Source organism: Nilaparvata lugens, chromosome 1 (genome assembly GCF_014356525.2).
Source record: "Nilaparvata lugens isolate BPH chromosome 1, ASM1435652v1, whole genome shotgun sequence".
Taxonomy (NCBI): Eukaryota; Metazoa; Arthropoda; class Insecta; order Hemiptera; family Delphacidae; genus Nilaparvata; species Nilaparvata lugens.
Window position 1 is genome coordinate 75,497,170 of NC_052504.1, and position 25,964 is coordinate 75,523,133.

A 25,964-nucleotide genomic window follows, 5' to 3' on the forward strand; every position below is an offset into this window, starting at 1 on the left:
GATTTTTGTGATAATAGACCCCCCCAAGAATTTCGAGGACGCAGTCTGCGTCCAAACTCCCCCCCCCCCATGTGGGCACCCCTGCAAAAAAGTATTCGTATTATGATTCTGGAAAAATCCCATTGCTAAAACTATAAATATTATGATGTTAGTAGATAATATCAACAAACATAATTTCTCTTCGATCAGTACGTATCTTATTCCATCTGAAAATAGGCCTGATGAATATTAATGGCAATGCTTAATTCAAGCCGGAAACATCGTAAGATACATTCCACTTATATCCCAACTCCATAATTTGTGGAAAAACAAATTTGATAGAACAATATTTTCCAGCATGAAAATCTGTTCTTATAACAACGCTAACCATTTTACTTACTGTACGTTCACTTGACGCTAACCTTTGTTAGGTTTCCTATCAGTTTTTCTGATGCGGAGGATTCTTAATTCACCTAGTATTACAAGGATGTTATATTATATTAGCAGCTGCTTAGAACAAATAATCCATTTCAACAGAACAATTTAATTCTCTTGCTCTCCACGAATACTTTTTTATCTTTTCTAGGAGATAAAAAATAGCCAGTACAAATTTTTTTCTTGTCCAAGAACAGCAGCCCATTTTATGGTTGAAAGAGAATGAATAAGCAAAATGTAAGACTGGGAATATTTATGTTTTTCTAACTTTGTTCTAAACAGAAGACCATTCTACTGTCGAAAAATGTATGAGAAGCATGAATTTCTTCAGTAGCTTGAGAGTTCCGGGTTGCGTATCATATGTTTGCTTATAGTAGCAACTAACTTGTGACTGGAAATATTTATCAAGCCGAGCAGAGCCTAGCCTAGAATATGAATTTGCATGCATTATTCAGACTGTGCGAGAGCCACATGAAATTTTCATCCAGCTCTGCTGGGAACGGTGACGGAATAGTAAAAGCCGGCGCTGAATTGGAGAGTAAACATAAACACAAATGCCGAATCCGGCGAATGATCGATGCAGTCGATTCCTGCAGTTCAACTAAAGATTCTTGCATCAACAGTAAACTTTTCGCGCTGAGCCATCAGCTAGAGACAGAATCTATCAGTTGATTCACGTGCCAATCAAACTGACTGAGGGGGTATTTTATAATACGAAAATATCCTCAGGGGAAGTACCATCATGGAGCTGGAGAATATTTGGCCTACTCACAAGAGTTTGGAGATGAAATACAAAAGACGCTCTATTGCATTTATCACGACACCATCATGTGTTTCATACCTGAAAAAAGTGATAGTTTGATAATAACTAACAGTCTGAGGGCTATGGATGGATATTAGATCCATAACCGAGATATTTGAATAACCAAGAATAATTAAATAATAATTTTCGAAACACTTTCATATTATTTCTAAAAAAGAAATAAACTCGAGCTATCACAAATAGTTCATTCTGTTGAAACATTCACAGCAAATAATAGTAATTCTTATCCATTCAATTTTTTTCAATTATTCATCATCTCAATTATATCCACTTTATATTTCTCATACCATCCCTCTTGAATACTGTGGTATGAGATAAAAAAATTTATCAGTATAATAATGTGCTACCTTTTTGTCTAGTTAAATTATTCACGTTCTAAACTCGGTGGATTTATTGGAGAGCATTGCCGTCATTTCCTTTTCCACCGCTTTCTTCAATTGTGGTTTAATTCATCCCGGTTCCTGGTATATATATAATATACCGTAATAATAATTGTTGTTTTTTGTTGATAATATATAATCTAATCCATCTCGAATATATTTTATTCATTTGGGAAGCATATAATATCTTGCATTATTCAATAAATGAATTTTCATAATTGGAATTTCATATTTTGATATCTGGTGATGATTGTGGAGTAGTAGTCTAATATGACTCCATGATGCACTTCCAAAGAAGATCAAAATACATATTTATACACATTGAGCGTATATCGACTATCCATATCTGGAATACGTGTGTATTATTTTTAACATCAGAGAGTCTGGAAATTGTTTTCTCTTGAACAAGGGTGCGATGGTTTTTCTGTACTGCCTCAACCAGAAAAACCGATTGATCCGATCATCACCTAGGTTAATTAACATCATTATACAAACTTTCATCAATTATCTCCAATCTGAACCAGAAGCATGTTCAACTTTTGTCCGTTTCCCGAACTCCATATTGATATATCTTCCGTGTTATATTTATTTGGCTGTTTAAAAGGCCAAAGAAACGATTGATGATAATGATTGTGACATTTTATAAAATAATCAGCACTGAATAAATGTTGAAATGGAATAAGAATTGAAATGTTAAATGGATGTGATTCAAGAAAATCTCTCAATTCTCAACCAAGACTTTTATGTGACCTCTTCTCAATGATCCTAGCTATCTCCATTTACACTCAATTCATAGCAGTTGAATAATCTACTATGCAATGGCGTTCTCACCACCATGAATAGCATCCATGGACGTGGAACGGTTGAAGATCGAATAAATGGGATGGAAAAAGAGTTGTTCGGATCAAGAATAAGCTATGCGAAGAAGGCGTATGCACCTGAGCAGAGTAATTGCAGCTAGAAGGGATCTCGCACAAAGTTAAGAAGCGAGAGGAGAAAGTTATGGGGGGATGAGAGTGATACAGGAAAGGTGTTACCTCGAACAGAGATTGAGAGTCAGTTTGTGTTCAAATATAGAAAAAGAGGATGGCAGTAAGAACAGGCATATACAGTTTGAGATCTGCACACTTTTCACCCCATCAATCGGGTTTCCGGCTCCTTTCTCCTGAAAAACAAACGTGAAAAGCAGAGCAAAAGGAAGACACAAGTTTTCTTCCGTTTGTCTCTCTTCCCTCCTCTCCTTAGTCATTCCCCTCTCTGAATCACGGAAGCGACGTGCGAATTGGTGGAAGGAAGTAGTGATTTCCTACAAGCTACGTTGTCGAAAAAATAACTTCTATATTGATGTTATCCTCTTGGATCGAGCACCAATATTCAACTGTAAATGCTCAGCGATAAGTTAGAAATACTATTATACAGCAATCAGCAATGGGTTTTAGAATAGATAGATCTAACCAGTGTAATTCACTATGATTACAAATAATATTTTCGTTCCAATATCTTTGTTTATTTTGTGCTTTAGATTAATATCCGTTAAAAGTTTACTCATTTTTTATATCAAATTGATTAGGACGTAACAATTTGTTTGAAAGTGAATCTGATAACGCATTAGACTCAAAAATCTCAATTTTGTCATTTCATTAAGTAGGCAGTATTGATAATTGAAGTAATCATAGGAGATAGTGATAACACGAGAGAATTTGATTCAATTTGAATTATTCGATAATCAAATATTGTAATCATTGGAAAGGAATGACTCAAAACAAGGTTTCATATGTTGGAGTAAAATATATCGAATTAAATAGTTAGTCAACTAGATTCCAGCATTGCACTTATTTAATACCTTGACCAATGATTAATGAAATCAATAAAAAAGCTTCATAACTTCTATGAAATTAATTCTTTTGGGGATAATTATAAAGCTATCGAATAAAAACTTAGGCTATAAAAATCGAGGAAATTGAAATGAAGATGAGTAAATAAGAATAGTAACCTCTTATAATTGTGCATGTTCTATGGGAATCTTAATCTCTTCTCTTGTTGAGAAAATATACGAGAGATTAGAGCTGGGAATCTCGATCATATTCATAAGAAATGCTATGAATACAGTAATAAGTTGCACGCATGACTGCACACGTGCTTTCTCATATTAGTGACCTGTTCATGAATACGAGAGTACGCGTGAGGCTTGTGGATGTTGTGGATGGGGCGATATCAAATTCAAAGCAACGAATACGGATGTGATGTGTGTCATGAGCTAATGATGCTGACAGAAATTTTACGAGAGCATCCTTGACAGCCTGTCAGATTAGGCTCTTCAACTTTTCCATATTATACACCTCTTCCCTTTGCTAAATTTGATGGTCTCGTGAAGCTATCAGTCAAATCCAGTCTCTTATAATGTTATAATGCCCTTATCTTCTTTTGCCAGTTCTCAGGATATAATAGTATGGACCAATGAGCTTCTCTACAAATATACTAATAATGAACTTGCACAAATCAGATCAGAACGTGCACAGTTTAATTATATCATTCTGAATGCAAAGTTTCATTATTCTTTAACATTTTGTGTGAGTCTTCTACATAGAGATTCTTCAATCTTTAAGATAAAATTTTTCCATAATAGCATTCTCCTCCCTTGAACAGTCTTTTACTTTAATTAATTAAGCTTATCTTCATCTTCCTCTGGCACGTACTTATCAACCTTCCCACAATTTGATTCATTAGCAGAAGAGTATAAGCATTTTGACAGTTCCATATACTGTACTGCACAGAAAAGACAGTGAATTCAATTAATTAGAATGTATTGAACTTTGAAACAATAGGAGTGATATTGATTCAATCACATTTGTCTAGCATATTGACAAGTCACATTATCTTCAACTTCCCCCAATGATATTCAAAGAGATTCACTGTGTGTTTTGCTGAAGGGAACGTACCAAATGTGCCTGAGCAGAATATTCAAAAACAGAATAGTATTTCACTGAACTATTCATATTCTCCAAGGAGAAAGTAAAGCCAAATAGCTTTTTATTTCTGTCATTTCCCAAGCTTGTTACACTTTCGCTTCTTATACTGGATGTCCAGGAACAGAGAATATTCAGCTTTATTTTCTAACAGGCTTTAAAGGAAATACAGTACTTAATTTTACTTAAAAGCATTTCCCGTCGGCACGTACTTATCCAAGAGCACTTTCTTCCCAATTCTATATTCCATCTTTTTCCATAAATCCTCATGCATTGGATTTCATTCAACAAATAAAAATAAGTGGATAAATATTAAGTTGGATGACTGATTCAGATGAGGTGCAGACCGCACCTGATCCACTTCAAAGCATCAGGGACTTGACGATTGTTCTCAGGCAGCAGCGTCCAACGGCTTAACATGTTCATACGGAACAAAAAAGTTGTCCGGACCAATGAAACACAATACCAACATTTGATCTCCTCTCATTCAGTCAATATTACAATTCTTTTAAATGCCTGTGAATTTAGCAAATCCGTTGAATTGATGAGATCAGGTCATGATTCTTAAATTTAAACCATCCTTACATAAAATGCATGATCCGACGATGATTGGAAGTTCATACAAATGAATAAAGCATGGGTATCAATTCCCCTTTCAAGGGGAATTACAATGCTCATCCCAATGCAATGAATTTTTATACAATATGAATGATATCCAAGGTAGCTAGAAAGACTTGCATGAATGGAGAAGGACAACTCGTTGAAAGATCATGTTTTTGGACTTGAAACGTATGAAAAACTTGAAATTAGGTTACCATAATTTTTGTGGCACGATTCCTCACCTATGGTAGAGTAGTAAGGCAAGGAAAGTGGAAAAGTATTCTTCAATATTATCTATTAATTATGCAAGTGAAGTACTGTATATGATTCAATTTGATTTTATTCATTCAAAAACAATATATTGATTTTGTTACAATAAATTGGGGAGCAATTTTTGGGGTTTTCCCGTATGCTCCCATAGACAAACACGATAATAAGATTGTGAGTAATAGAACCGATATTTTATTTATTCAAAAAAATATACAAAAACACGATAATAATATTATGAATAATAGAGCCCGAATAGTAGTCTGTGAGTGGAGTGTCTAATTAGTTGAAAGGCCCTTTAAATTCAGTGGAATATTCAAAGATTTTCTCATTCATAATTTTTCTAATAATAATAATAATTTTGAATGGAGAGTGTAGAGTCTTATTCTGGAGTAATAAAATACTGTACACTGGAACCTTCTTCAGAGATGAACGAAATAATTGTTTCTCTATGTTTCGTTTCTCTATGCCTTCATGTAATGTTTGGAGCCACGATTCTGTTTATAGACTGTGGAAGGCGCGGGTTATGCAAAATGTGTTACATCCATTGAACGTGAAAAATATTCTTGGCAGAATCAGTATTGTTCATGGCAGCAGAGTATTGATTTCATATACAGAGTGAACCCTGTAAACATAAGCAACCCTAATTTATTAAACACCTAATAATAATATAATATTATCTAATATTACAACGGGAAATTTAGATCACAGGATGCGGCAATGTTTGTATCGGTAACAGACCCCTTTGTTGTTTCGGCTACCTTTTGTGAGATGCGTGGCATCATAGTATAAGGATAGAGTACCTAAGTTTCCTCTATGGCAGCATTTGATAATGCTCAAAGTTTCCATTTTTTTTTTTTCAAAAGCTTCACAGCTTCAAGAACCTGGTGGAAAAACTCGATCACTGTCGATTGAATTATTTTGCATTTAGTAGATACTTAGCCTACTATCTTAACAGTGTTTGGATGTTTCTCAGTATTCGATTCATGATATTCATAAAAGGGTTCACGCTTGAGTAACGATGAGTTGGAGCATTAATCTGATTTTGATTTTTAGATCATTTTTCTGATTTTGTTTCAGGTAGGTTCTACCTAGAATAAACTTCAGTTTTTTTGCGAAATCATTTGTTTATCTAGGTCCAAGACTATATAACATTATACCTAATGATGGCAGGAGGAAAACCTCCCTTACAAATTTCACGAAAATTATAAAACCTTGGTTGTTTCAACAACATAATTTAGACAGTTTACTTTAAGTTTTATCTTAACATTGTAGCATATTGAAATCTGATGGGCAAACAAAATCCCTATTTGGGAGAATTTTATAGGTCTGAAGTGAAATAGCTAGTCTATTATCGCCAAATGCGATAACAAATATTAAAAGATTAGATAAAAACAGATATCATGGCTAAAATTAGAACAGCCGAATAGAAAAAGAAAGTTATATGCTACTTATATTATATTATATAAAGTATTGGAGAATTTGAGGTTAGGCTTAAAATACCTACTGATCGGCGACCTAATAAACGATCAAGTCGCATAACGTGAAAATCTAGCCAGACACCTTGGCAGAAATTTATCGTAAACAAATGGTATGCAACTGGAGGACTTTGGAAAGCACATGGCTAATTGTTGTAGAGGGAGAAACAACTTATAAATACTAAAAAAATCTTGTATCTGTAATGAATATACTTAAAACACCAAATAAAAATAAATTAGAATATTAAGGAAGTAGGATGTTCCTAGGCGCATGTATACAGTAGTGAATTAGCATGAACCAATCAAATTGCAGTAATCGATGGGCGGCAATAGAGAGCCGATTCAAATGTATTTATAAATATTTCTATAAATGATAAGATTTTATAAATTTTTATTACTCAGTTTATGTATCGGATATGGTCCGAGAAAATATAAAATATCATACCTAAGATATAGGTAATAATTTAGTAGATTGGCACGAACTATTTGAACCTTTAACTGGCGTAGTAGCGAATTATTTAAATTTATGTGAATTTGTAAGTCGGAAATGAAAATTGTAGAAAGAAGAGTAGAACCTGCCCACTTGCCTGCCAGACACCACTATGGAACGACACTAAATTTTGTAGAGCAGAAGACCCTTTATTACATTGTACTTTTTAAAGACTTAAAGTTTAAACTCATTAATTAATTTTTCATAAGACTTAGTGATGCTGCATTAAAGCGAAAGTCATTTAAATATTTATTTAATCCCTTGGAGAAGACGACTTCGGCCACCAAAAATCCCGGACTACCAGGAAATTCGGATCGCCGCCAACAGCTTATAAAAATTCAGCACGTGAGTGATATATCATCGAAATATATAAAGTTAGGGCACCCTCAGTGCTTCGAGTGAAACAAATACAAAAGCTAGCTCGTCGGAAAGGTTATAAATATTGAAAATTATTACAAAACTTGCGCAAGTCGTAAGAAGGTATAAGAAATATATTTTATTAAATTAATAAGAGTATGTCAATTTACATATCCAAAAGGTACACAAATTAAAGGAATATTAAATTTTAATCTTGTAATACAAACGCTCGCTCAATCATTGATTCTATTTAATAATTTGTAATGATATAATGTAGCTCTTGTTCACTGGATAAATTGATTTATCTACTTCCATCAGAGGCCGAACCTTATGCCCTAAGATATATATATATTATTGAGAAATATACTGAAGCCTATAGAAATTAATATATTTATAATCTATGATTTATCAATTTATTATTTTATGATTTTTGGAAAGAAGATATAAAGTGAGATTTTCTAAATCGACAAGCAACAGCAAGTCGATACCTAAGCTGCATACAAATAAATTCATATTATCAATGAATTAAAAAAGCACATGGTAACATTTCGTGCTAAAGAGCTAAAAAGTAGTGTACCAGTCTGTGATATTTTATTTTGATATATTTATTCTTGTATTTATTGTGTGTGTTTGTTGCTCTATATATTTCCATATTTATCTGACATTTAATATTTATTCGTACAATATATGTATCAAATTTTTTATGGTGTATCTTTTATTTTATTCCCCAATACCACGCACGACAAATCTCATATCTATTTATCAAATTATCAGTATTGAATTATTAAGAAAGTTACCATCCGATTTTATCATTAATAGAATAAGCTGGTGTACACAGCAATGCAATATTGTTAATTAAATCTCTGGAAATAATACTTTCCAAAGATTTCTATAAATTGTCCAAGAGCAATAAACTGCAGGAGCTCCTGACCGAGCCTATAAGGATTTTATCGAAGTTGTGTTCTAAAAGCCACAACCAGACTTGTATATTTTTACACTCATGCTTTACCGATTGCAGCCAAGCCAGGCAAATCGTTATTCATAAAAAAATAACGTCAGAACATGTCAGATTGTAGTTTTAACCCCATTGTAGTCTCTTCATGAATATATTAGTGCATTAAAAGATTTCTGAATTGTATTTTGAACTGTGCCTATGCTTTTGAATTTTTTAGTTTTGTTATTCAACATTCAATTTTCAACTCTAAATTTTGACTCTAGGTTTAGTTCTCTGTAAACAGTATTTTCTTATAAAATTCATATCATTCTACCGCAATGGCCGCAGATAATGATTGTTATTCATTTTATTTAGCAACTCTTACCTCTATATTATGAAATTTTTATATAGAATGAATGTAAACTGGCAGCGTCTATGAAAAATTGCTGCTAGTATAATTCTGAAACGATTATTGTATTCAACTGTTGTATTAATCAAAGGCAGAATAAAGTTCATTTTCATTTTTTATTTTACTTGTGATCTATGATAAAACAATATTATTATACTTTCAGGTAGATATGAATGTAAACTGGCAGCGTCTATGAAAAATTGCTGCTAGTATAATTCTGAAACGATTATTGTATTCAACTGTTGTATTACTCAAAGGCAGAATAAAGTTCATTTTCATTTTTTATTTTACTTGTGATCTATGATAAAACAATATTATTATACTTTCAGGTAGGTTGTTAACCACAGGTACTGATATTGAAAGTACAGTTTCGAATACTTATGTTGTAAACAACCCTCTCAACTTGTAAAGCTCGCGCTGGTCACTATTTCACTACGGTATCATAGTCACTATCTCATATGTTTTAAGGCCTAAACTAGCAACAACGCTAGTCATTTCCCGAATCAGTAACTATTAAATTGAATTCTATTATAATTATTAAGCGAGCAATTTCTGTATTTTTATATCTGGTTATTCTTATATCTAGTTATTATATTAAGCGAGCGATTTCTGTATTTTTATAATCTGGTTATTTATGTTCAACAGATCTCGAAAACGGCTCTAACGATTTTCACGAAATTTGGAACATAGTAGGTTTATGATATAAAAATTCGATTGCACTATGTCTCATCCCTGGGAAAACTCGCTGAAGGACATTAAAAGGATAATTCATCCTTGGAAGAACAGATGTCTGTATTATTTCGTCGTCTGTCGATAACAGAAGATGCGTGTGCCTGTGTGGGAGATCAGCTGTGTATTCAATGAGCTTACCGTATCTCGCGAGAAATATTATCTAGAAATTTCATCAAAATAATCGATTTGTTGACATGACATGGTTTTTCACTCTAAATTAGAGTATATCATAATACCCAAAACTAATCATTATTTTATAGTTTTAAGTGATTAGTGAGTGTTATTTTGTTATTCAATTTGGTTTGTAAACAATCTAAATTGGAAATTTTCTGTTTTTAAATATTTTGACTCGAAATTGGACCTGAATTCAAGTGTATGAAACATAACCTACTTTTTGGACCATTTATAGTGTATGAATCGAAATTCGGGGAAGAAACAGTTTTGGGCTGTGCCTGTTTGTCCTTTCGAAATAATTTTGAAGAATTGTGTTCTGTTTATCAATAAATAACGAGCGAAGCTCGGTGCCCCGATATTCAAATATCAATAGTGTATTCATAGTTGATTAATAGTAATTTCATAAATGCTTGTCCATGAAATCATTAAAGTATGCTCAGCTCACGTACTACTTTGCATCTGAACTACCTTCAAGGAGATGGGAGATCTGCTTATAGGTGTTTTCTATGCAGAATTTCCTATTCATATCCAGTCCAATCCTATGTATAAGCTAGTAGTAAAGAGCGTCGTCTTCTCGATTATAACCTACTGTGGAAAACTCGTTTCTTTGGTCTTGCATTTCCATCGGTATTTTTTCTGACAATTTTTCTTTCAACATCATACCCGCCACATTGTCGTTGATGTATTTCACTTTGATATCAGTATAATGTGTTGGAAGCTGTGCTTGTGAATGTATGCATAAATCCATTGTTTTGATAGATTGGTTAGGAGACTTCAAAACTACAAAAACTTAACACATCTACAAATTGGCAAATTGGTTGTATTTTATATTATATCAAAGTAACAAGACTTTCTGTAGTAGCACATTCATTATTTCTATCCCTTACTAATTTGTAGGCCTACATTCAAGTGTATCAGATTATCTGATAAATAGTTCTTCAGGGCTATATGATTACCTGTGAACTAGTGAATATATCTCATGATAAATAAGTGATTGCATCTCATAATATCCACTTGTGTATGGGATTATATCTGATTATCTGTAAATCAGAGAATCTCCCTGTGATGCAACTGTTATGCAAATTCAGGAAATATTCAGGACATGAATATTCCGTTCTATAGTTTGATTAGGAGTTCGTAAAATAGAATGTTGTATACTAGTAATCATTTACAAAGCTACATTAATTAATTCTAATAGCTTCCGAATAAGTGCAGTAATGAAAATACAGATTCAAGCAGTACTTGCGCTAAGAGAAAATACAAATTTGGAGATAGAGAATGGAAGTAGCAAACCAGAAGAAGGCGGAGAAGAAAATCGAGGAATTAGTGGAAGTCGTAAAACAGAGTGGATGCGGGAGGAAGGCGATTTATATGCTTGCTCGTGCAGACGACGTTGGAACAGTATTAGCAGGAGCGGCAAGCCTTGAACCCGCTGAAGGACATATATGCGGCCTGCCCGCTCTTCCAAGCTATTAGCGAGAAATAAGCGCCCATTAACTGACTGCGCATCCTAAACTGGCCAATCGCTGAATTTTCGAATAAAAATACCAAATGTCTGTCCACTCTCTTGAACCTAATATTAACCACAATACTCTTAACAGAGCTTAATAAAACTTAGATCTAAATTGGATCTAGATCTCGATAGAACATAATATTGACTTCATAGTCAATATCATCAAACAGCATTATTAAAGATTTGAGATGAAATTATTCTTTCAGATGCTGTTTAACAGTTCAACTCAAACTTTGACACCTCATATTTAAGATCTAAAATAATTCGAATATTTTTAACTTTTTTTGGTGAGGGCTATTTGTATTAAACTGAAGATTGAAAAATCAAAGTATGTAGCCTTTTTTGAAACTTCAATTTATCACTTAAGACACATTAATGCTATTCAAATGTGAACTTGCATCACATATTAAAAAATAATTAAAATTAATTGAAAAATTTCATTAACGTGTCGAGACATGTCGTGAGCAATGAAGTCGAGTTTTAAAAAAGGGTACCGTACTCTGATTTTCTAATTTTCAGTTCAAATAATTTATATTCAGATAATTTGAAATTCTCTTCCAGTGGCAGTAGATCTTGAATTTCGATAAAAAAAATCTCATTGCTCTAAGGATTTTGAGATAGAGATCACTTGAAGTCAGATCTCGTCCTTGAGAGAAAACACAAGAGAAGCTGATGAATTGAAATTGTATTAATTTATTCCTTTTTTCCAAAGTAGGGAGATTATTATTAAAGAGATGAAAATGAAATAGCTCATGAATTTTCTAAGTACTTGCTAAATCAAGTGATTGCCTCTTGAGTAAGATCGAGTGGGTGGAAACTAAAAATAGTCGAAAGCGAAATTACCAAGAATGATTTCATATCATAATTCTGATACAGTATCATGGTTCATAATCCAATTTTTATCATAGAAATAGAGTTTTCAGATATTGAAGATCTGTTATGAATTTTTTTGTAATTCCAATAGAGCGTTCCAAATGATTTCCAATATTAACCCTTGGTGTGTTTGCTACATTTTCCTTGGCCAGAGTGTATGCAGCGTCCAACATACACTGATTGAAATTCACGATGAATCTTAGGTCTGAAATGATTGAAAGGACAAAGAAAGTGAATGGAAAAGACAGGATTTATCAGGTATAGTAATTATAGAAAAACACATGGTAGGAAATATAAGTCTAGAATAAGAACAACAATGTAGGTAATACACATGAGATCAAGAATTAAAACCTGCCCATGCCGTTATATCTCATAAGATAAGAATATGATTATAATATGAGGGTATTCAGTGTCTGATGGTCACTGAAAATGGGTCCCTCTAAAAACGTTGCAACTGACAAAATTTCACAACGTGATGCTCCAGTGTAAAAACGCTGGTAGAATGATTCTCCACCTAGCAGTGACATCTGTGTTTGATAGTTCGCACTATACATTGATAAAATAGTGAGTACCATCAACCACAGACGCCACCACTAGGAAGGGAACCATTCCATCAAAGTCTTTACACTGGAGAATCACATTGTGAAATTTTTTAGAGGGACCCATTCGATTGTCACTGTACTTTCCAAACGCGTCGTGAGCTCACACCACTGGGTCTGTCATTCAAATAACGACTACAATGAGTTCAAAAAGAGCGAAAGATAGGGAGGAATCCTACTCATTTGACCAAAATACTTATTAAAAAATTTGTGAGTGTCTGCAAGACACTGCATATACACCAAGGGTTAAAGCACTAATCAATCAAATTTTAATTTAAATGAACATTTCAATGGGATTAAAATTTGAAACAGAAAAGTACATCAAAGTGTATGACATTGAAAAAATCGTTTCTCATCTCCTAATCTAGAAATCTACAGAAGTACACGTTCATTTTCCCAAGAGATTAAATTTTTACGTGAAACACGTAAAAATTCAATCTTATAGACTAGAGGCCTCCACATATCATCGTCACCTCAAATTACTGGGTCAACGTTTTGAAGTCACAGGCTTGTATTAGTACTGTATAAGAATACGACAATATTGTGGCTGTCAGTCTCCCTCAGTGCACATTTCGCACATGTCGTATACCACCATTTTTATGGGGTATGAAATTTGCATTATTAATGTTGAGAAGAACGTAACAGACGTTTCTGTGGGGGAAGTATCCCGAATTACGACCTCTGTAGAGCAGGAGACTGCATGTGGCACAGCTTGTATGTTTCTCCACTCTGTTCAAATTTAATGAGATGAAGGATGAAAAAAATGTGACATGTCACAAAAGACCTGATTACATGCTCACAACTACTGAATGTAGTTTCTTATGAGTTTCTCTCTTGTGAAAAAGGTTATATTCGATGAATAGAAACAGCTCCCATTTCAGTTATAATCATACAAAATTATTCTAAATTTAAAACAATGTATCATGTACCTCATATTGAGCTGCATGATTTGTTAGTTGGATAATTTAACATTTCTCTAAACCAATACGCGATCAACACGGAAAAACCTAGGAAACTTCAGCCCTCTTTATTCAATAAGAAATGTGAAACATGCCTCTCAGTAGATTTCAAAAGTTTATGTGAGTGAGCTTTCAGTAAGAGAGAACTAAAACGAAAGGTAGAGGAGACCCTTCCATAATTTTACAAGTTGATAAAAGTCAAAATGGATAAATATAGAACTATCAATTGAAGACGTTTCTTCTAATGTACATAGCATGATTTATAATCACTATTTAAATTGAGATATCTTCATACATGAGATTTGAAACCATTTTATTTGTCGATATAATAAAAAATAATAATAATGTCGAGTGACCTGGCTGGCTCAGGTCTGGTGTCAGAGTTTTCAGGTCGCAACTGATCAATTTCAGGGTCTCTGACATGACCTAACAACTGCTTTTTAGGCAGCCGGGACCGACGACTTAACGTTTCCATCCGAAATACGGGAGTGGCGCGAGATAAATATCTTGCTCGGGCTGGGATTTGAACCTGGCCCTCTGAATCATAAAGCCAGCATCTGACCCACTCGACTACGGCCACTCCTATTTGTCGATATAATATCAATGTTTATGATGTTGACTGCCTTGTTTTGTTGTGGCAATAGCAGCTGTTGTGTAGCATAGCTGTTAACAGGAAGGAGGTGGCTTGTAGATGGCTTCAGGCTTATTAGCTTGGAGGTGACATCCTTGTTTTCGAGTATGTCTAGAATAATACTGTATCAAATTACAATTATTGGGATGGATGAATCAGTTAGGTACTGTTCACGTCTAATAATATACAGAGTATCCATAGGTAAAGTGTCAAACTCTGTTAAATGATTTTATGGTTCAAAATGAAAAGAAAATAAAGAGTAACATTTTTTTAGAGAAACGCTTCGTTTCCCAGATATCCACCATTTTGTATTTTTTACAGAAAAATGTATATCCCAACAACAATTGGACCGATTGGGTTTATACTTGGAATGGTTCTTACTTTGAATAAATTATGAATAAATTCAAAATTACCAGCTCAGTTCGATAATACATAGCGACCATATTTAAATTTTTGATAAAAATTGCTTGAAATCAGTAATTTATATTGAAAAAATGTCAAGAATGCCCCTTTTTCACTCTTCACATTACTCGTTCAATTCACTTATTATATCTGTATTTGTACAGGAACAGTAAGATACAGATATAGTCGTCTTTCAGCTAATGAAAAGTGAAATGCGCATGTTTGTGTCCCATAAGTCTGTACGCACCTTCACAAATCGAATGGTGTGAAACAGTCAGACAATTCGGATATCACTACAGAATCAATCAGTAGGTCCCTTCTACCCCAATTATGACCATGTTCTACAAGCTATGAATATAATATTATGTAAGCTACCTGTTTGAATTATTATAAAGGTGATAATGTTGTCGTGTGCCAGCGGTTCCCAACTGGTGGAAAAAGATCAGCGACCAACTCGGCTCGACCCTTCCCAAGTATATGTGGGATATACTTTTTCAAGAGGATATTTGGTTCACGTAGAATTGGTGGTACACTAGACTCTTTATAGCGGGTCGCCAAGAAATTTTTGGTTCGCCGCGGCGATGGATTAATACAATGTTTCTTCGGCATTATCTACTTTTGATTCCAACGGAGTTAGAATAGTTATTTCTTGAACATAACAATATCCGTTTGCGATAAAATGCTTGGAGAGAGCCTTATTACGAGAGAAGTAAAGCGAAAGTTGCATATTTTTCTTGTGTTACTTTCCCATTCCATATATATCTGATCATACTCTTGATTCGAAATCATGTGAATTGTGAATAAATGTGACAAATCTATACAGGTATAATAGTGGAACGGCAGTAACTCATCCATTCATCAGCACACCTGAAAATCTACCGAGCCAGAACAATAGAGAAAGATTCTAGATTCTAAAAACTGGTGAGATGAGAGTATATTCATAAATTATTTGAAAATATTCTAAAATGTAAATCACGCTGAAAATTGAAAAATACCAGAAGTTTTGCATGGATTGTCCATATGTTTCGGTGAACGTCTTGATCAAAATTATTCCTTAACTATAAGGAAGGATGGTAGGGATTTAATGGATCGTGATAATATCGAAGGTTCCTGAGATGGGTCGCAAAAAGAAAAAATAGGTTGGGAATCATTGGTCTAGGCGCCAAATACTAATCTTTCACTGTAGATATAAGTATTGATGTCATGGAGTCTATTTCCTGGATTAGATTTGATAATATAATTATCTTTTTTTGAGACCTTTATGTAGATAATTTCAGATACAATAAGAATGAATCATTCAATCAATAATCATCCAATATTATCAAAAATCATTCAATAAATCATTGAAGATATTGTAACTTGACAGAAAAACATTGAGAAAAGTATTGATTTATTCAGTTGAGCTCCACATTACAGGCGCGATTCATCAGATAAGTATTTTTAGAATCTGAGATACAATTCAATAACAGTGGAAAAAGTCCATTTGAACAATATTGGGGAAAATGCTGCTTTGTGAGATTTCAGTGTTGTAAACACAACTCTTACTTAGCGAACATACAATTTACGCTCAGCTTGGCGTTCCTGAGTGAGACTAAGCGAGTGATTTCTATTTTTGTGCTCGTGAGGTATAGAATGTAGTTGAGACGCCTTTTATCAGCGGAAAACAGAAGGATAGAAAGGCAGAAGTGGCTTTGATCTGTGCTTGGCTTAATGACTACGCTAGCTTTTAAGCTGCCTTGCTTTTTTAATACTTTACGTGACGCTCAGAAACGGATCTAGCCCCTACACGTCGGACGGTGCAGCTGAGTGGTTGACATAGAGATAGAGTGAGTAGGCTAGCCCTTCACTCTTCCGCCCAGTACCCTACTCCACAAATGGCCGCTGTTGATTGTCGTTTCTGCAAGTGAGTGAGAACGACAATTATTTCACCAAAAGAGATCCGGTGATAAAGCGAGATCGAGATCGAACGAGTGTAATGTCGACAATCGTACGGCAAGAAATGTCTGTGACAATGAGTAATGGAAGAACTCGGCTACTCCGGACTGGGCAACATGTTCCAACAAATTGCTTCAGCAAAATTATTCCCGGCCACTCATTTGGGACTCCACTTCAACAACTCGGAGAGGTAGCACCGATAGGAGAATCTTATCGATTTAATTCTCATCACGTTCGACTGTCACCTTTTTTCTTTCCTTCATCTAAACTGATTAACCATCTTTCAACATTAATCCAGTAGCCGTCCTCACAGCGCCGCTATTCCTTTGTTCATTACGTGAGTGGAACTGATAGCTTCCATTCTTCTGTGATTGTGCGAGACGACACTAACAAACATCTTCCGATTGAGAGCCTCTCATTAAGATTGATTAATCTTTCTGATGAGAGGAAATAGTGGAGTAGTGGTGATTTCGAGATTCTTGAAGATAAGAAAATAAGACTGAGAGCCTGAACAGAGAGATGAGAAATTTAACAGAGAAATCAGATTACAGGTTGACTGAGTACTGAAATACACATTAATCAATTTGTCATTATCAATAAAGTGGTAACATAAATGAATTGGAGTAATTAAAAATTATCAAGTCAAAAGTGAAACACAATAAAATAATTCATTGTCCTTGAAGTTTTACAATACAGATATTGAGAAGATAAATCTACTGAGCTAGGAATCAAATGGAATCCACCCAAATAAATGCAGTGTGGATAATTAGTCAATATGCACTTAAAACTGATACATAAATTAATACGAGTAGCTCCAGAAAAACCAATACTTGAAAATATGATAAAATATAAAACATTTTTTGTTGCTTACCGAATTAATGGCATTATTCATTTATTATTTTATTATTTTACAAAGGCGACTTACTAGAAATATTTTAAGCCTAGGTGATGATGATGGGATGAATGATAATACAATAAAGGTAGAGAGAGACAACATATTGTATTATCGCTACCATTAAGTTGAGATTAAAAAGAGTATACAGTAATGGAGCACACAACAATTGTTTTCTATTTTTCCACTTTCAATAATTCAAGTAACAACATGTTCTCTTATGATAAGTAGGTACAATACGGTAGCCTAATTATTTATTTGCCCATCATAATAATAAAATGAGGGTCTGATATTACAATTTTCATTGGATAACGGTTTTTGTATAAGTCGCTGTTGGAATTCAGATTTGGATTCAATTTTGATTAAGTAAAATAATAGTATTGCAGTAGGAATACTTCATTTGAGATTACATAAGTATCCTTCATGAGTGCCAGCCAATCACAGTTGATACCTCGTTTAGCACAGAGTACTGGAATGACTTTAATTGGATTGTCCGGAAATTTCACAGAGCATTTAATCCGCTACAGGTTTGAAGTCCAATTACATTTTATTATCATGAATTCATGTAACTGTGAAAATTATTTGGCATTCCTATTACAGGATATAGATGACCTTTAGGAAATTGCATCGTTAGAAGGAACAAATTAAAACTGATTTCAAATGTTATGGAAAGTGTCAGAAACTCCATTGCTAGTGAAAACAGGATTTTGAACATTTATAATGAGGTAGAGATTGAATATTTACATTATGTAGTGAATTCATGTTTTAAAGAGCTTTATTATTATTGAAAAACTTATATATAAATGCAGAAGTGGCTTTGATCTGTGCTTGGCTTAATGACTACGCTAGCTTTTAAGCTGCCTTGCTTTTTTAATACTTTACGTGACGCTCAGAAACGGATCTAGCCCCTACACGTCGGACGGTGCAGCTGAGTGGTTGACATAGAGATAGAGTGAGTAGGCTAGCCCTTCACTCTTCCGCCCAGTACCCTACTCCACAAATGGCCGCTGTTGATTGTCGTTTCTGCAAGTGAGTGAGAACGACAATTATTTCACCAAAAGAGATCCGGTGATAAAGCGAGATCGAGATCGAACGAGTGTAATGTCGACAATCGTACGGCAAGAAATGTCTGTGACAATGAGTAATGGAAGAACTCGGCTACTCCGGACTGGGCAACATGTTCCAACAAATTGCTTCAGCAAAATTATTCCCGGCCACTCATTTGGGACTCCACTTCAACAACTCGGAGAGGTAGCACCGATAGGAGAGAGAATCTTATCGATTTAATTCTCATCACGTTCGACTGTCACCTTTTTTCTTTCCTTCATCTAAACTGATTAACCATCTTTCAACATTAATCCAGTAGCCGTCCTCACAGCGCCGCTATTCCTTTGTTCATTACGTGAGTGGAACTGATAGCTTCCATTCTTCTGTGATTGTGCGAGACGACACTAACAAACATCTTCCGATTGAGAGCCTCTCATTAAGATTGATTAATCTTTCTGATGAGAGGAAATAGTGGAGTAGTGGTGATTTCGAGATTCTTGAAGATAAGAAAATAAGACTGAGAGCCTGAACAGAGAGATGAGAAATTTAACAGAGAAATCAGATTACAGGTTGACTGAGTACTGAAATACACATTAATCAATTTGTCATTATCAATAAAGTGGTAACATAAATGAATTGGAGTACTTAAAAATTATCAAGTCAAAAGTGAAACACAATAAAATAATTCATTGTCCTTGAAGTTTTACAATACAGATATTGAGAAGATAAATCTACTGAGCTAGGAATCAAATGGAATCCACCCAAATAAATGCAGTGTGGATAATTAGTCAATATGCACTTAAAACTGATACATAAATTAATACGAGTAGCTCCAGAAAAACCAATACTTGAAAATATGATAAAATATAAAACATTTTTTGTTGCTTACCGAATTAATGGCATTATTCATTTATTATTTTACAAAGGCGACTTTCTAGAAATATTTTAAGCCTAGGTGATGATGATGGGATGAATGATAATACAATAAAGGTAGAGAGAGACAACATATTGTATTATCGCTACCATTAAGTTGAGATTAAAAAGAGTATACAGTAATGGAGCACACAACAATTGTTTTCTATTTTTCCTCGTAATACTTAAAAAAATATTTGTAAATATTTGAATCAGAGCTTCAATTATGTATTTCTTCAGAAGTTTAGACCAAGTAATGCCCAAGGCCCAATTCACACAGATGGCGCTGACTAATTTTACTAATGCTTAATTAATGGTTAATGGATCAATTAATTTACTTCATGGACTACTGATGGAATTTTTTTTATTTTGTGTTCAATGTCCCTTAAAAATTCCTTGAATAAAATGTCTCAAAAATCGGCCATTCAGAAATTAAAATTTCAATTTTTTGCTAGCCATTTCTCAAATTTATTAGATTGACTTTAGTCTGTTGATTAATAATATTCTGTCGAAAGATAATACTGTATTCCAATTAATAGGCAATTGCACTTCAATTTATCGCCACAGATGTCCCGTCATTTAGTCTCTATCATCAGTCAATGATGTTCTTGAGAGCTCGGCAGTAGGTCTAATACTGGAAGTGGAAATGCTAATTTCATGCTCGAGTTATAAGGATTGATGAGGGTTATGGAGTGATGAATCTTTGTTGTCACTAACGAGGCTATTAAGATTAAAAAATGGAAGACCAGATTTCCAGCACTTGGTGAGTTGATTTTCAATTCGTACGTTGGTGGACTGCGTTCAAATACTCTAACCTCACATCATTCTGGCATCAGAATATCACACTTGGTCAATTAATATAGTTTAAGGATTAAACTATTTGTTAAAACCTAATTATCCATAAACTATCATTAATAGTTTCAAATATTAAGAAATTTAGTTCTATTACACACTTGTGTAATACAAATTGCGAAATTGAATAATAAAATTAAATTATAAGTTACACGTATAAATTTGAATATTTTCAAATATTCCTTACCAGCCAAATTCTTTCAAATAACGTACCTGATTGGTCATTTTACATCAACATAATAACATAGAATGTTTTAGGGTGATTTCCTTTGTAATTCTACTATGTTGTAATTCTAGATTTGTTCAGTGAATCAATGATTCACAAGACCAAACGTCGTGAGAAATCTCTCCTATGTTTTTTCCTTTGGATTGAAAGTTCTATTAATGTTTTCAGCATCTCTTTTAATTTTTTCCCCATCTTTCCACTTTCAATAATTCAAGTAACAACATGTTCTCTTATGATAAGTAGGTACAATACGGTAGCCTAATTATTTATTTGCCCATCATAATAATAAAATGAGGGTCTGATATTACAATTTTCTTTGGATAACGGTTTTTGTATAAGTCGCTGTTGGAATTCAGATTTGGATTCAATTTTGATTAAGTAAAATAATAGTATTGCAGTAGGAATACTTCATTTGAGATTACATAAGTATCCTTCATGAAGCTGGATAATTCTCAACATCAGCACATTCCATACTGAGTGCCAGCCAATCACAGTTGATACCTCGTTTAGCACAGAGTACTGGAATGACTTTAATTGGATTGTCCGGAAATTTCACAGAGCATTTAATCCGCTACAGGTTTGAAGTCCAATTACATTTTATTATCATGAATTCATGTAACTGTGAAAATTATTTGGCATTCCTATTACAGGATATAGTTGACCTTTAGGAAATTGCATCGTTAGAAGGAACAAATTAAAACTGATTTCAAATGTTATGGAAAGTGTCAGAAACTCCATTGCTAGTGGAAACAGGATTTTGAACATTTATAATGAGGTAGAGATTGAATATTTACATTATGTAGTGAATTCATGTTTCAAAGAGCTTTATCATTATTGAAAAACTTATATATAAATGAGGAGTGGGTTGATTTGGAATCTCTGTTGCATAACAATAGTTGCAAATACGAAAGTTTCTTGAGCTTTTGTTTCATCAAATGGTTTAGTTTTGATAGTGAAGTGAAGCTTAAAAGTTTGTAAGCTGGAAAAGATGAGATTTCAAGAACGTCACTCATTTATCCCACCCTTCTAAACCCTTTTGGAACGCTGCTAAAGGCACTCACCACAATTCCAATGAGAAAAACGAGGAAGGCGAGTTTTTCATGTCAGCGAAGAACTGCAAACTCCCGAACAAAAACAATGAATGAAGATCGGTTCGCAGCACTTGTCATGATTTCTATTCAAAAAGAAATGACTTGGGAAATTGCAGATTTCTGTCAAAAAGTTATACTGTTCATCTTGATTCTCGAGAAATTATCAACTTTTGTTAATAAAACAAAAGTGAAAAAGGGGAATACTTGTTGATTGAGTATTCTAGCAAGAGCCTCCAGCTACAAGATGCTGAGTCGTTAGAGGCATGAGGTTTTGTAGTGAGGTATTGCTGTATGAGTTGATTTACAAAAGAGATCTTGTAGAAGATGATTAGATCTGATAATTATAACGAATAAAAGTTTCTCACAACGTTTTTTATTGGAGAAACAATTTGCAAATCAAATATTTTTTTAAAACTGTCTCCGATTACTTAGGATGAAGAACTTGAATGTATGATGCTCTCTCAATAGTACAAAATGAATAATTCTATAGCCTGGTTTCTAGGACACCAGGCTTATGTTTAATGAGAAATACTATGTATATATAGTTTCCGTAATTTTATTCTTTTTAATAGTTTGAATAAGCTCTATTTTCTTTCTATTTACATGTTTGCTGTACCTAGTTGTTCGAACTCACTGTCGGCGCACAAGTTGTTCTTTGCCGGTAGTGCCATTTTGTAAGTTGGAATATTTATTTTATAAATTTGTATTATTTTATGGCAAAATAAATGAATCTGAATCAAACTAAATACTGAAAATTGAACCTATTGAACCTAATACTCAATTTGTATTTTTGATGTTGACAGGCGAGACACTGTCAGTGAGCCTGGATGAGCTGTTGAACAGCCTGCTGATGGACTCGACCCCCTCCCCACAGGACGACGGACCCCCCACCTCCCCCCAGCCAAGGCCCTTCTTCGAGCACATCAACGCCACAGATGACGTCTCCATTCAGCTCGGAGATCCTGTCGTATTCCACTGTCGAGTCAACAACCTCACTGACATGACAACTGTGAGCCATTCAAAATAGATAAATTTATATCATTTAAATCATCACTACACAGTATTAATATTGTATTACTATTATTCATTTAATTATCGCTATACTTACATTATAGCCATCTATTTGAAGCTTAACCTATTTCGCACTATGTGTTATCTAAATTTGGGAGAGGAATAGCACAAGGTTATCTAATTATTATTTTTCCTCTCCCTATCATTCTGATAATGTACTTATTGTATGAATGAATAAAGAATTGTATGAATGAATAGCTACAAAATGCATACGACTCTGAATAATGTTTATACTCTTCAATTTGAACTTTATTCATTCATCTCCTATTAGTTAACATTTTTAGTGATGACTTTAAATCCCTCTATGATTTGGAATAGGCCTACTCCATTCCATTTTTTTATTTTCATTGAATGATTCTCAAATCATGTTGATAATTTGGAGAGAACTATCAGACTCAAATGTAATATGTTCTGTCCCGGATATTGAAAAAATAATACAACTCAGAACCTCAAAAAACTCTTGTTTTCTCTTAAATAAATCACAAAGCCGATCAAAAATATATTAGGAAAATGGAGTCAGATTACAAATTGAAATGAAAAAGCCCAATACTGATAAAAATCTTTTGAAATATTGAGTTTGCTTTTAAAGTTTCAAGCTTGGATAAACACCCACTAATTCATTCTCTCTGATGGGAATTGCTTGGATGAGGTTGGCCTATCATCGATTGTATGATAGAATCCGAATTATAGAATTGATCAATCTAATCAACTCACTACCATGTCATAATATATCGTCAATCACAATGTCATTCTTCTTTATAATTATTTCTATTATTATATTTCATTGAAATATGTATATTGTGCACTTTTCGAATGAGGACTATTCCATACAGTTTCTAAATCATATACAGATTAATCCATCGATAATAGTATTTCAAAATATTTGTACCGTTATGAAGCGTTGTGCTATGGGAATTTCGTCAAACAAACGTAGTATCAGTCACTGATCGTTCTTTTCACCATAAAAAAGGACGGAAAATGCATTTAAGCACGAATAGGAGCTTAGCAAGCTAACCCCGCTATGTGTGTGACTGTCTATCCTCGTGTTGAGATCCCATCCTTACATGGATAGCTTTTAACACTGTCCTGCGTCCCTGGCGTAGCCACACTCTCAAGACTGGGTGCAAAACTGTCTAGTGTTTTCCAAGAGTAAGACTGACTTCCTCTCAGTCGTGTCAGTCTACTCTTGCCTCACACGCTTCGCAGAACAGAGTCTCAAGGCAGAGTTTCTGCCAGCTCTAGGGTTAAGATGGTGTAAGGAGTTTTAATTTGAGATTTTTTCCGTTTTGGTAGCCTGATTATGACTGGGTCGGAGGGCAACAGGTGGAAGGTTTCTGGAAAGGACACCACTTCTCCATAATGACTCGCTAAGATAGGAGTATTAAGAGTTAAGATTTTAACCCAGATTTGAGCAGCCTGAGAATCACTATAGTTGAATTAAAACTACTTCCGACTAGGAGAGATATGCGGAGCAGAGAAAAGTAGGGATTCAGCGGCGGCGATGCTGAAGCGGATAGCGTTCTGTAGTTTTTAGTGATTGTTGAACACGTCATGATACGCATACCTAGTTTCCTCTCTGAAAGCACTGCATCGACTGAGTATGATCGTCAACTTCTTCGCGCCTCTTTCTATGAGTTTATTGTTTACTGAAATTGGCTGATCTGATTCTCCATCTCCCTCCATTTCTCTGATCCGCACATCCCTCCAAGTCAGAGGTAGTTCAACTATGACAAATATTGGAGAACTTCTGTTATGTTCGATAATGCACAGTTTACTTTGATGAACCCCATTTTGAAAATATTCAAGATTAAACTTTTTGAACCTCTTGATATGCATATCTAGTTTCGACTGAGTCTGATCGTCAACTTATTTGCGCTTCTTTCCATGACTCTATCTATCACTGTAATTGGCTGATCTGGTTCTCCATCCCCCTCCATTTCTCTGCTCCGCATATCCCTCCAAGTCGGAGGTTGTTTTTATTCCACTATGGCAAATATTGAAAAATTTCTGTTATGTTTGATAATGAATACCATGGAATACATACTTCTCATACTGAATAAAAAATATAAATGAATTATTCAAAAATATATTTCCATAAATCTATTTTTATGAATTTGGTGAGATTTATTGAAGCTTGAATAAGAGAATTTTCTCTGCAAACTTTCTAGATCCAAAAATTTTATCCAATCATCTATAATATAATAAAGGGAAAAATTGGCTTATACACGTACGAGATAGGAAATTCACGGATGAACGACTGGACTGATTAACTTGAAATTTTGCATTAAGATTCTCAATTTACCAAGGATGGTTATAGGCCTATTTAAAATTCTTTAAGATTTCAGTGGGACGAGTTTTTAGGTTGTTAAGTTTTTAATTGGACCCTCCTGAAGCGTGGTTTACCTGCTAGTATACTATAAAAATAAATACTATAGAAATAAACATTCCTCATACTCTGATGAATCACATTTTGAAAATATTCAAGATGGAAATTTTTGAATATAGCTAGTCTGCAGAGAAATTTCTTCTCGTCAAGCTTGGATGAATTTCACCAAATTAATTGAAATGAATGTGAGTGTGTGAGGTGTTGTGTTGTGTGTGAGGTGTCATGGCTGCGGCGTAGCGGCAGTCGGTTGACTCTGGTGTCGGTGGGCCTGGAGGTCTACGCCAGTGATGGCCGCTTCTCGGTGGAGCTGGTGCGACCCAACGACTGGCAACTGCAGCTCACCGCCGCATCCCGCCACGACGAGGGCCTCTACGAGTGCCAGGTCTCCTCGCATCCGCCTCTCGTGCACACCGTCCGTCTCACTGTCATAGGTAACTCGCCATTCCTCCAAACATCGTTTCATAAGCATTGCAGATAGAAAATTTTCTTCTATTTTTTAACACTTATTGATGTACAGCATTGTCGACAATACTATAGTAGACAACTTTTTC

The 25,964-nt window shown here is 34.3% G+C and overlaps 1 protein-coding gene across 8 annotated transcripts in view; it reads left to right on the plus strand.

Annotated features, from left to right (window-relative positions):
* Window positions 1-25,964, plus strand: part of LOC111055878 (cell adhesion molecule 3) — a 206,227-nt gene that overhangs the window by 164,570 nt on the left and 15,693 nt on the right. For all 8 annotated transcript variants that reach the window (XM_039443150.1, XM_039443126.1, XM_039443133.1 and 5 more), the window contains exons 3-4: window positions 22,760-22,965; window positions 25,631-25,844. In XM_039443150.1, coding sequence (XP_039299084.1) covers window positions 22,760-22,965; window positions 25,631-25,844 — 420 coding nt within the window. The remainder of the gene's footprint in view (window positions 1-22,759; window positions 22,966-25,630; window positions 25,845-25,964) is intronic.